General features: G+C 34.4%; 1 protein-coding gene across 1 annotated transcript in view; it reads right to left on the bottom strand.

The window, feature by feature from the left end:
- The window catches only part of MED13 (mediator complex subunit 13), a 96066-nt gene extending 82600 nt beyond the window's left edge, over positions 1–13466 (bottom strand). Inside the window, exons 1-3 of the mRNA XM_019636706.1 lie at positions 13299–13466; positions 11248–11482; positions 3133–3301 (exon numbers count right to left, since the gene is read on the bottom strand). Of these exons, the coding sequence (XP_019492251.1) occupies positions 3133–3301; positions 11248–11482; positions 13299–13364 (470 nt within the window). The 5' untranslated portion in view covers positions 13365–13466. The remainder of the gene's footprint in view (positions 1–3132; positions 3302–11247; positions 11483–13298) is intronic.
- Between the last annotated feature and the right edge of the window lie 6 nt (positions 13467–13472).

Raw genomic sequence — 13472 nt, 5'->3', positions numbered from 1 at the left:
TATCTCTGAAGGTGGGTGTATAGCATAACTAAAAACAGAAGGAATGAAAGTTCAAATGAATAAGTTAGACTCCTGGATCCACTTTACCCATCCTGTAGATAAGCTCTTTACATTATTCCTCATCAGTGGAAAACTTATTGAGGTTCTCAATGTCTGAATTGGATGAAACAGACGGACTCAAGCACTCAGATACTATATATAGCTGAGACAATGTATTTAAAAGAGGGATTAAGGGAAAATCTAAATACTAAATGAATATTTCCCAATGTAAGTATATTAAGTACAGCCCTCTTTCCCTAATGGGCTCCCTAAACATTGGCAGCAAAGCTTATACACTCCAGCAGTCAGGATACTGAAGAACTCCTCAGGGAAAACTGACTAACTTAAAGGGGTGGGAATGGGGGAAGACACATAAGAAAGTTGGGCAACAGGCACCTAATAAAAATGGCCAGGTCTCTGACCAATCACCCTACAAAAGCCTGAAATGAAACGTCATGGCTACTCATTACACAGAACTCCCACTCAGCATTTTAGTGCTCAGAACTCTTAAAGTAGAAAAGAAGGTAATTCAGACATTCAGGGTCTCAAAAATATTATCTCTCATGTACTCTCTTCTCAGGAAACTACTGGTGGAGGGGCACTACCAAAACAGTAAGATAAAAAAAAAAAGAAAAAATTAGATCTAGAAAATAAGGAATCCAACACAGACAGAAAGGCAAAGGAAATTCCCAAGATGACTGCTGAGAAACACACCTATAGAACAACCAGTCCAAATTGGAAAAGAATGAAGGGCTCACATAGGGATGTTAACAGGAGAGAGAAAAAAAGGAACTCATAGATAACATAAACTCCTTAAAGGTAAGGAGGGAAGATTTATACTTCTGGTAGATAGTCTAGGGGTGGATTATCAATAAGTACATAGATCAGGGGTCAGCAAACATTATCTGTAAAGAACCAGAGAATATTTTAGGCTTCATATTTTAGGCTTTGGGGGTCATCTGTTTGTGTCACAACTATACAACTCTGCTGTAGTGTGAAAGTGGGCATAAAATAAACCATCAATGAATGAGTATGGCTGTATAACAACAAAATTTTATTTATAAAACAGGTGGCAGGCTGTGTTTGCCCTGTGGGGAGGTAGTTTACCAACCCCTAATACAGATAATTCAGTGAAAAAAGAGACTGATCATTAACACTGAGGAAAACAAAAAGATGTGCAGGAAACTGAACATAATCTTAATACACTGTATGGCTCCACAATATTTATATAACCACATAATGTAAACAATAGGTGTTGTCTTTACCAAATCTTGGTAAAAGTAAGGAAAGGAAGGAAAAGAGTATATACAAGTATGTCCAGGTAACAAGTTATCTGATGGGGGGAGTAAAATACCTAAACCATCAATAGAAAGTCAACAGAGTAATCCTAAGTAACTGAAATAACTGAAAACTCAAGCATGTTAATTGCTTCTAAAATTTTAAACAGGTAAGTTAAAAGATTTAGTTAAAAGAATTGAAAACGATTGATGCTGAGAAGCACATCTAGTAGTTGGCTGCAGCTTTTCATTTTAAATCTTGGTAATCTGCTTGACTTCTTAAACCTACATAAATGTATATGAAACATTGCTAATTGCCTACTGATATCTATTTCTCCTTCTAATTGCCTACTTAATATTTATTTTCCATTTCTTCTTACTAACCAAAAGCCTTCTTTTGTTCAGAGTGGCAATGTTGCCACATAAAAATTTGTTTCTCTTAGTATAGTCAATGATATGTCGCTGAAATTTTCAGGAAAGAATCTGTTTTCTAATCCAAGGGTCACCCCTGCCCCGCTCACTTCTTCCCTTCCTTCTCCTGCCTGGAATCCACTGTGAGTGACATTTGAAGGTACAACACCCACTGGGACCAGGAGAATGAAAGCCAAAGGCTAAAGATGACAGAGCAGAAAATTCCAGGGAATCTGAGTTCTTGACGACATTATAGAACAGATGCACCAGTTATTTGACTGTCTACCTCCAGAGTCCCTGCTATTGAGAAAAGTCAATTCCTACATAACCTAGAGTTTGGTTTTCTGTCATTTGCAAGTGAATGCATTCCCAACTTGTACAAGTATTTTGTTGACAATAATGGTGTGCTTTAATTTTCAAAGAGGAAAAAAATGAAAGAATCTTGATTTGTCCAGGCTTATCTATTCATCCATTCTTCTAAAACTAAAAAGGGAAGTTTGAAAAAACTCCACGTGCACATGAAAAAAGATGTGCACATATGACATAAAAGATGGCATCTCAACAATGATTACAATAACAACCAAATTTACTTCATATTTTCACATATTTTTGGGAAAACTAATAAATTTCCTTCAATTTCTCTTCTTCCACATCCCATCTTACTCGCCACTGTTTCATCTCACTTGAAACCTCATTAATTCAATTGCTTGGGACTGGATCTTTTAAAATATTGTGCCTTATATTTAAATCACAGAGAACAGTAGTAACCGAAAGCTTTTAACTGCAGAGGATAAGAAGGCACCTTAAAGTCTTCTGTGCCTTCATCTGCAACTACTCTACAAATTAAGTGTCACAAACTGGCTTAAATCAAAGTTCAAGAACATTATAAACACCCCAAGAGTAAACATATCTTAGAGAGAAAAACACAAACTTAAACCACTTTAAAAGCAAAATGAGAGGTTTGGGAATGTAAAGGTAGTTAACCCAAAACGTAACTACAGATCACTCTCTTTAACAAGTAGTAATATTACATGATTTTAAGAGTGCCATGAATATATTTCCACTAGTACTAAGAACATTTTACACTAGTACTATTTTCACTGGTACCAAAAAGTGTACTTCAATGCATAAGCCTCTGCTTTCATCCCAGTTTTTCTATCATCCCCAAACAAAACTCAGGTCACTTATTGACATATAGCCTATTCCCACTGCAAAAAAATCCTTAATATGTGTAAAAGAAAGGGTGGTCAAAAAAAAAACTGAATACTTATTGTACTTTACCAAAGTTAACCTCCTAAGTATATCTGTAATATATTAGCATATTTTAGTCCATATTTTCTGTAAGACCATAAAAATGAACAAATCTAAAGAAATACCAAGTAAGAGTTTAAATAAGATAGCTTACCTTTTATTTATAGGTTTTTCATCTTTTTCATAAGGCTTTACAAACCACTTGCCAATGCGTACAAAGTTTCGGTTCATTAAACACCGTTCCAACAGATTATGAACTGCTTTGAACAGCAGAGTACGGCATTCATAAGAAAGTCCATTCTCCCACACTCCATCTTCCTCTTCTACAAGAGAAATGAACGAAACAGAAAGTAAAGTAGTGGCACTATAAATACAGTAAAAAGTGTTATAGTTTAAACTAAATACATTAAGCCCTACCTCACCTCAGCATATTGGGCTACAATCACTTCAATATATCTCTAGACATTAAAATATCAGGTTTCGAAATTACTCCATGAGGAATAAAAGGCCTAAGTGCCATGTATTTTATTAAATTACCTGAAAATTACTTTCCCACCATACAAAAAGGTAACACTATATTGCAAACATACTGATTTGGTTTCTGTATCAATAAAAAGGATATTTGAATAACCTGAGAAATTAAACATACTCTATACCTAAGATACCCATTTCTAAGCTGGCTCACTTGTTACTTTGTCTTAATTCCTCCAGTCATTCAGCCTGCCAAAAATACTAGCCAGTTAATAATTAAATTCAAAACATTTTATGTCCATCAGCATTCTAATCCACGACTCAACTATAAAAATAAGTGATGAAGACAACGGAAGCTTTTGGCTCAGAGACTAACAAGCGGTGCATTATCAGCCACCTTAGGTCTCATTTCAATCAAATGATTCCGATGATTACTATTCAGTATAGGATCTTCTACTTGGGGGAGGAATTTAAAAATTTAAAGACTTAAATTTTAAATGGCACCACTGATATCAAGTTGTAGCTATCTTCACTAACTATACAGCCTCAATTTTGCCAGCAAATCTATTAACCACTCCAAGTTACCTTACCAAAAAAACATAAACAGTCATTCTAAGTCTGGGTGTAGTTCAGAAAAAAAATTTTTCACTCTCTATTTCATATCTATAACTAAGCATCCAATTGAACCTGCTACAAATGACAGCTACTACTTCAGTATTTTAACTTTTATATTTCAAATTGTTATTTCAAATATAATTTAGTATCCTTCTATAGCCTATATATCTTTATAAACATTTATAAATATGCATCATCTTTCCCTTTAATAATAAACGACAAAAGCTTTCTTAATTCAACACTAAAAATACACTCACAGAAAAATAATAAACTATGATGCTCTTGATTAAAAGACCAGGCATGTATTAAGAGTGACACATGGTTTATATTCATAACTTGCACAACAAATGGGTTGAATAAACATTAACTAAAAGCATAATAACAGTGAACTTTAAACTGCAATACAAATTTGTGCCACTACAAAGGTTAATGTTGATTTTATGGTGTTCTTTAAAGTGTTTCCTAAAATATAGTCAAGGCTTTCAAAACAAGTGTTTCTTCTAAAAAGGTAAGCTTTAAAAAAAATGAGTTAAGCTTTAGAAAAAAGACAATACTTGAAGAGTTAGAATAATTTTTAAATCATTAATATTTAGCAATATTAAATAGAAAAAGTTCTTTATATTCTACTACAGACATCCTTATCTACTTCTATTTAAAGCCTTAACTCCATGAGTTTCACTTTATTAAAGAAAACAGGCTAAGAGAAAAGGGAAGTGGCACATAGTGACATTGCTTTAATTATTTAAAGGTCTAGATCACAAGCATATATATGAGTTGCTAAGAGGGAAAAAAAACGAATCTTTCTCAATCTGCTTTCAGCTTAGTCAGGGTCTATCATTTAAAAATTAAAGTTACAGTAAGGGCTTTACCTCAAATTATGTGATTTACGATTACTAAAAATATACATTCTTTATTCCAAGAGAGGTATACTGGAAATATTTCCCAATTCTTCATTTCTTTATAATCTATTTAGTATACTTCATTTTTATTGTCTTTTACCTCAAAAATCCTTATCTTCTAAGAAGCACAATGGTTGTAATACTGGGTTGTCGGAAAAGTCATGACATTTTTGCAACAAAAAAACAAAAAATATGTCATGACTTTTCCGACAACCCAGTTTTTGTTCCACACAAGTAGCCTTCACCAAAATCTTTTTTCTAACTACTTCTAGGTTTTAAAGATCCAAGACCCACAGTTACCATTACATATCAAAGTTGTACAGTTACTATAAACTTCAAATATCAGAAAATTATTCACTTAAACTTGAGACTTAATTTGCTTTCTTCACAAAAATAGTAAATAAAAAAAATCTTTGGCATAGTAAAGGCTGCGATACAATTTATATAAACTTTCACATAAAATTCTGAAAACTTTATGGTTTTATTTGTTTTAAAAATCTATTTCAGTTAAACCTACAATTAAATAATATGAAAATACTAAATACAGTTTAGAAATTAGTCAAGCACATTTTCCTCGTTGCTCTAAATTTCATCTAGAAAAATTCAGGTGAACTTAAACCTCACTTTACATTATATCCCCAAATACCCACAATTCTGATTAATGCTAATTGGGAGCTATGCATAAAACAAAGAAAAACAGATCAACAAATTTTTGAATTTCAACAAACACTTTACCCCTATGGCAAATAACTAAGCAAACATTACACTAAAGTAATATAATTGCATTTTTCATTGCTGAGGAAATAATGAGAATTAAGTTCTAATAATGCTCAATGAAAAGCCTAAAGGTTTTTGTTTTGTTTTTTTTGCAGGGAGCTGGGAGGGTCTCTCAGAAATGAGAAGCCTACTAAGCCAAGTTTCTCATGTCCTGATGCTATAATAATAAAAGTACTTCTCTACATGATGTATTCAGAGGTATGAAAAGTGAAATGGTACAACCAAAATATAGTGATATGCACCTCTTATGCTAATTAAAACAAATCCTCGAATCTCAATGCCAGCATTGTATTAGAGAAGGGAGAGAGAACACATGGCAAATCTTTACCTAGCATTTTTGAACTTAATCAACCAGAGCCTAATAAAAAGTCTGCTTAATGCATATAAATAAATGTCTTCCTCCTCTAGTGTCTGTATCTCCAGAGAAAATAGTTTCAAGTCTGTGTTTTTAGTATTTTTCCGTTACTATTAGCATTAGAACTCTTAATCATCACTACTTAAAATTTTTTATGAGGTACTTATTTGAACAATGCAGAAGTTCAAATGCTAAATTTGATTATCATAAAATTTTTTTTCCTGAGTATATATATTATAGTGATGCCAAAGTATGTTGCAGGTCATCAAAGATGGAAAAAAAATCAAAAACAAAAAGCTGATATACCTAGTACTCGTACTCAACATTTTTCTCAAAACTGCCATCTTTCAATATCTCCACAGTGATAAGCTGGCAGGGAATTAATCGTTTCCTAAATAATTCTGCCAAGCTATTAAAACACAACATACACTAATGAATAATGAATGGGTCAAAAATTATCATGGCAGAAAATACCATATATGTTCCTGTAAGAATAAGAAAAATGTTTACATTTCTAGTTTGCCGTTGTCTTGAACAACAATTGCCCATCCATAAGCCATTCACTCAACAAATATTACTGAGAGTCTTACGCTGGCAGCATCAATGATCAAAGGCAAAACCTGATAAACTAACTGTGAATTAAAAACAGCCTAACATGTTTATGGTTATCCTTGATTTGAAGGTTTAAAAGACACCCTTTCTTGCTCAAAATGGACAATACACTGAAGAAATATAACAAAGTTGCCCCTAGATTAACCAATATAAAGAGTTGAGTCACAAATAAATTATGTATAGAAGATAGAAATGAATTAACTTTTCAGGCTACCTGGGGCACAAAACAATTTTTCAATTTGACACTAGATTCCTATACTTTGCTGTTGTTTATTTATTGGGTTGTCGGAAAAGTCACGACGCATATTTGCAACGAAAAACATAGAAAAAAATACGTCATGACTTTTCCAACACACTATTTGTCAATCCTATTAAAGCTGCCACGTAAGATTAAATTCCACTATAATATCCTTCAATAAAAGCATCCAAAATTAAATTCTAAGACTAACCAATAGACCACTTAGTTTGATAGTATTATGATGAAATTCTGGCATAATAAAAGTATTTGGACATGTTGCTAAAATCCCATATATAGACCACAGGAGCCAGGAAAAATAACAAATATTTTTAGCTCTGACTGAGTATGTTTTTTTAGTTCTTAAGGTATCAGTTTTCTCAAAGAGTCTCATCACATTCTAGCTTACTATGATTTTTTTTTTTAAGATGCAAACGTCAGGAGAAGATATTGTTTTTATTTTTGTTTTAAAGGAAAAACTAAAGCCAATGATGACAGCAATAAAATTCCAAAAAGCTTAAAGCACAGAATAAAAATACCCAGAAAACTTTTCTCCTTCAAGGACACACTAATAATGAAATAATCTTGCTTTGAAGCAAACTAACAGTACACTTAAAAGAATTAATCAGTCCTACCCATTAATAGAGACTGACTTTTGACTAGAGGGATTAAGCTAAAATTTTCCCACCACCAATTTTACACTTCTATTATATAAGCATTAAACAAGGTCTGCTACAAAGTTTTAATTTAAAAAAATAAATAAAATTTAAAAGACTGTAATCAGAAAGGAGTTTTGTTCCCCAATCCTTTTTCTATCAAAACGTACCTATATGCATTCAATCGCCCATTCTCTTAGAAGGAATGAAGCAAAAAGTTTTAAATAAAAAGTGTTTGACTTTGAGGATTCAAGGGATATTTTGAACAAATATCTTTCTGGAATGTTATAGTAAGGCCAACACTAGTTAGCACAAATCCTGACCCCAAAATCATCAGGTCTTTGCAAACAGTATTGCAAAGTATTCAAGTATTAAAATAGGTCTTAGTAAACAGTAAACGGTTACAAAGTAACTGAGGGTTTAAAGTATGTGTGAAATCAGATTTGGTTTGCTGTAACAGATTTTTGCCAATTACCAATAAAACAAGTTTAAATTCTATTTCTACACATTAGCTAAACTTGAAAGGAACGTGACCCAAACATGTGCTACGTGACGTAAGAGAGACAGGCAGAAATTTAAAATGCACTATGGAACCTGACCAGACTATTCAGAACTATCAAGTTCATCAAAAACAAGGAAAGTCTGAGAAACTATCACAGTCTAGAACAGACTAAGGAGACACGACAATTAAGTGGAATGTGGAATCCTGCCTGGATGAGATCACAGGATTAAAAAAGGATGTTAGGTAAAAATGAAGGAATTCCAAATAAAGTATGAACTTCAGTTAATACTAATGTATCAATAGATTCATTCTTTAGTTGTGGAAAAAGTACCATTTCTAATGTAAGATGTTAACAAAAGAAACTGGGTCAGGGTTATATATGAACTCTATACTATCTTTCCAACTTTTATGTAAATCCAAAACTGTTTTAAAATAAAAAGTTTATTTTAAACAATACACTATGGATGACATAAAGGCTTAGTTAGATAAAGGGGTTAAGCAAAGGCAATTCTGTACTTTTATTACTGAATATTTCAGTTAAAAATAAAAACAGAATTCTAATCTTTCCAAAAAGAAATGCCTTCCCTCCTTCCCAACAAGGGCAATATTACCACCATAATTACAAACATTTCAGTAACAAGATGTGGTAGGTGCTAAACCAAACAGAAGGACACTGCCTGTGAAGAGCAGGCTCAAACTAAATTAACCAGCTTTTTAGTCTACCACCTGGGTCCTTCCGGTTCCCCTTTCCTTAGCGCTACACCTCCACTTGGAACTCAGGATTGCCTCCTACAGCTGATGCCACCCCTACTGTCCAGCTGCTCTCTTCTCAAGGGAGCTTAAAAGAAGGGAATAGAGTGCCACAGATGGAAGAAATGAAAAAGGGGTTAGCTAGAGAGACAGAGGCAGACTAATTACCCCAAAAGGGAGGCAGACGGTGTCCCTGGAGCAAAGAAAAGGGTGAGACAAATATGCTCCATCTGAAAAGACCTTATTATTCTTTAAGATGTCTGATTTAAGTAACAACATTCTAAAGTAAATGACGGGTTTAAAAAAAGCTAGAACATTATATAAATACCACTGACTACACAACTGTTTAAAACAGGCAGGTTTTGGAACAGTAAATATGATTACATACTACTCCTAATGTATTTTGGTTTACTATTTCAATTGCTTTCACTCTGATAAATTTTTAAAAGTTATTTACCATTCAGTGGCTTTCAGCAAAATCTGACAATTAAAACCTAATATTCCAAAATTACTTTCATTCACATTCAAGATCAATATTTTAAAGTACAGGTATTACCATTTTTTTAATTATGCTAAAAAATTAAACTTGAGAAGAAATGTTTTAAACTGTAATTCAGTTTCAGAAAAAAAACATTTAACTCAGAACATGAAACTTAGAAGAAAAAGTATCTACATAATTTTTTAATATCTCAAAACAGCTCACATATAATAGACTTTTAATTTTCAAAACATTAGTCCCACTATGGTAAAACTAAATACTACATATCTGTTGAAATTATCTGTGATTCTAAAAAATGTATTCCATGAAATCGGGGGATGGGAGAGAACAGTCTGTTCAGATGCTCTGCCAACTTTATTAAGAAGACAGAAACTCCCAAGAGAGAATTATAATTTATCAACAATTATAGTTTATCTATAGTTTATAGTTTATCAACATTAAACCAGTCTTCAACCATTTTGACATGGTGGTTTTTATGACTGCCTAAAATAAAGATTAAAATAACTCAAGCATACTCAAGTCAATGAAAGAAAAAGGAAGCTGGCAGGCTTCGCTTTTGGCATGACAATTAGAAAGCATCATCTTGGTGATACCATAAAGGAATTTTATATCGTGAGATATATGCATATATCACACATATACATATATACAATCATTTTACATATTTAGAAAAGCATTACACACTTAGAACTAAGGGCTAGACTCTCCAGTGGGGATCTTATTAGGAAAGCTAGAAAGCATTTACCATAAAAGAATTGCAACCACTCTCAAAAATAAGGATTAACACTGAAGAGTGTGTTCATTAGGTGAAAAGCAACTATCAAAACAAATGTAACACATGTAACATACATTTCTGCACAAAACTTGGTCTTATTAAGTGCTTCTTTCAGAGTCACCTGGACTATATACTACATCCAAAAATAAAATAGGTCCTATAGGTTAAACAGACAATAATAGAAAATTGAGAGTACTTCAACTTTAAATTAACAACACTGTTTTTAGTTATCTAAAAATCCTAAATTTACCTGTCAAGAATCATTATCAAACATCTTGCTGAAGTCTTTGGTACCTTACAAGAAACAACTAATCATTTATATATTCTTATCCTCAAAGACTCACTGACTCTTACAGTCTAAAGTAAACACATGCTTCAGTAATTTCATGAAGAGTTATAGTTTCTCTTTCTAAAGTAACATTTGGTTCTAAATAAAAAAAAATTAGACAGAAGAAATCTTATTGATTTGCTCATAATAAAATTATTTCTGTGTAACTTTTTAGTGTGTGCCCCTAATGTCCTATAAAAGCTAAATAAGTTGGCGCTCTTCTCATATTAATGATAGTCTGATGGAACATTATCTAAAATAAAAGAACCGTTCCCCAAGAATAACAAAATTAACATGTCTTCATATGTTAATAACCACAAATAATAACAAAATAACTATATGCCTTGAAAAAACACACTAGAAAGTTACAATACAACATCTCTAGATGCTGCTTCAACCGAAAGCATATTCATATATGTATATACAAGAGAACAGTTGCAAAGCTGACTCAAAGTTTAGTTAAACTGGCTTCAAAACTATCACGACTTTGTTAGGAACTTTATGCTCCCTGATTCCATGTTTCTTAGGTTAATATAACATGCCTTCCTTAAGCCTGTCTATGAAAAATTCATGAGGAAGCTGGGTGATGAAAGAATAAAGTTATTGAAGGTTGAAAAGCCTGCCATACTATAGATAATTTAAGTAAAATAACCACAATGAAATAAAACTATGAAGTTGAATTTGTATCTGGTTTCATACCTAACAGTGTTCCACCAAAAATATCTTAGTAATTTTTGGGAAAAGTATTTTCCCAATATTGCTATTCATTAGCTACAAATGATAAGCTGCTGTCACCTGATAAATCATGGTGAATAAGGTCAGCAAAATTAGGATCTTCACCCCACCAAAATATCCATAATTCTCTTCTTCCAGGTCTTTGATCTCTCCGCCAAACACCAAGTACATCTGCCTTAAGGCAGCGACTGAAACTGCTCAAAATGGGGTCTTCCTCTGTCACCGGAAACAGAATAGGGGCAGAAGTTGGGCCTTGCCATACGTATCTTTTCCATTTAATTCCTGTCAAGTCAGCCTGAAAGAAAGAAAGCATGATTTTTTTTTTTATTATTGCACAAAGTCAAAAGTACTGTTAAAAGTCCTTTGTTTCATAAGGACATTACAATTTTTCAATATATGCTTAAGATATTGAAAGCAGATCAACCAAAAAAATGCTTATTAATTCTGATAATTCAACAACCAAAAATTTAAGAAAAGAACAAAACTAGTTAAAAAGTTAACAATGACAGGTCACTGACTAGCAAGTCAATAAATAGGTGTTCCAAGGAGAACTAAAAGAAACGTAATAAAGTTAAATATAAACATGTACTTTAATACTGCACACTGAGTAAACATTTCCTCTCTATCCTAAGTTCTGTTCTAACTGGTCACATTTGTTCCTTGATGTCAAACTTGTAACAGAAAATTAATTTTTAAAGACTCATCATCATTCCATGTTTACAGAAGTCTGAACTGTAACAAAAAATTCTTGTTACTTCTTCACATATCCCTTTTAGGAAAAGTCAAATAGCTGCTCACAAAGAACTGTCAGATATGTGCTAGTCTATCTTCAAAGAACCTGATCCTAAAAGCACCAAAAATAGACTGAGTCGGAGAAGACAGAAATGTAAAACCTGCTGTCTTATTACATCTGAAGAGATGCTGATTAATGGACACTGTACAAGGAAACACTTTACAGGGGAAAGGACATTGAAGATCTTAATTTAACATCTTGAAAGAAATTCAAGAGGGAATTCAGTAATTCTTTAACTTAAAGGTGCAAAGTATAGGTGCCAGAAATGAAACTGCTGATACATGACTGGCAGTTTACACTTGCCAACTAGTTGTGCTCCGCCCACTCAATTCACTTACCTATCATATACTCTTAATATTTCTCAAAGCGCAGGGAACATGAAAAAAGGAAGTCACCGAAACTTTAAATCATTGCTGAAGCTAAGCTCCTGTCCAATTGAGGGCTAAGTATTTGCAACAACTGATACTGTTTTTAAAGTCTTGAACAGTCGGATGCTCCCAGATATGGGCCAAGGCTACAAGATTGTCATCCCTACGTCCAGCTTCCCTAGACTTTTCAATAAAACCTGGAGCAGGCTGCCCAAAACATTCTAAGCATGCCAGCAAAAAACAAAAATATTTAGTGCAAAACCATAGCACCTCCTCTATTAGTCCGTTCAACTCTCACACAAACATAATGTTCTAATAAAAGCAAGATGGCTAGAAATTGTCAAAATGGCAAACAGTTTTCAAAGTTTAAAGAGGAAACGTATGAAACAGAAATGGCATTTATTGGTTTTTACAGAGGTCTGTAGTCGCCCAAGGAAGAAACTAACCTTCTGTCGGTTTGACTCATAAAAAAAAGGCAAAACGAAGAGAGACTTTGAGTACCTAAGTTCCGGGGTCCTGTTTATTGGGGGAAACGAATCGCCAGAGTGAGGCATCAAGACAGTGGGAGAATGGGCAATAATGCAAAGTGGGAAGGGATACATGTTCAATGAGAAAAGCAACAGTTAAAACAGAGGGAAATGTTAGTGTCCTGCCAGATAAGGAGCCCAAGCTGAAAACAAGACTACGGCGGTGAGGGGGGAAAAAAAAGTCAGAAACAAGACGAGAAAAAAAGCCAACTCTCCTGAAACTGAGCCCAGGACCGCGGGGGAACGAACGCGTCTCCCGAGGCGGGTGCGGAGCTCGGTCGCGGCGCCGGCTGGGCCTAGCCCGGGGACTCCAGCATCTGGATCAGACCTGGACCCCCTCCCCCACGGCCCAAGGGCGCACCTCGCGGCCCCCTCCCCCACGCCCCGCTCGCCGCGGTCCCCGCCCGCGGTCCCGGCACTCACCAGGCAGAAGAGGTTACAGTGACAATCTTCCAGGCTGGCCCCGTTCGGCACGAAGGAGGAACTCATCGTCCCTCACAGCAGCCGCCGCCGGCGCCACAACCCACCATCCGCCATTACCGCCGCCTCCGACCAGAGAGAGAAACACAGACACCGGGGAGGGCGGGGGGGTGCTGG

The sequence above is a fragment of the Hipposideros armiger genome, unplaced genomic scaffold (genome assembly GCF_001890085.2).
Source record: "Hipposideros armiger isolate ML-2016 unplaced genomic scaffold, ASM189008v1 scaffold_29, whole genome shotgun sequence".
Classification (NCBI taxonomy): Eukaryota; Metazoa; Chordata; class Mammalia; order Chiroptera; family Hipposideridae; genus Hipposideros; species Hipposideros armiger.
This window is presented reverse-complemented; position numbering and strand designations above follow the sequence as displayed.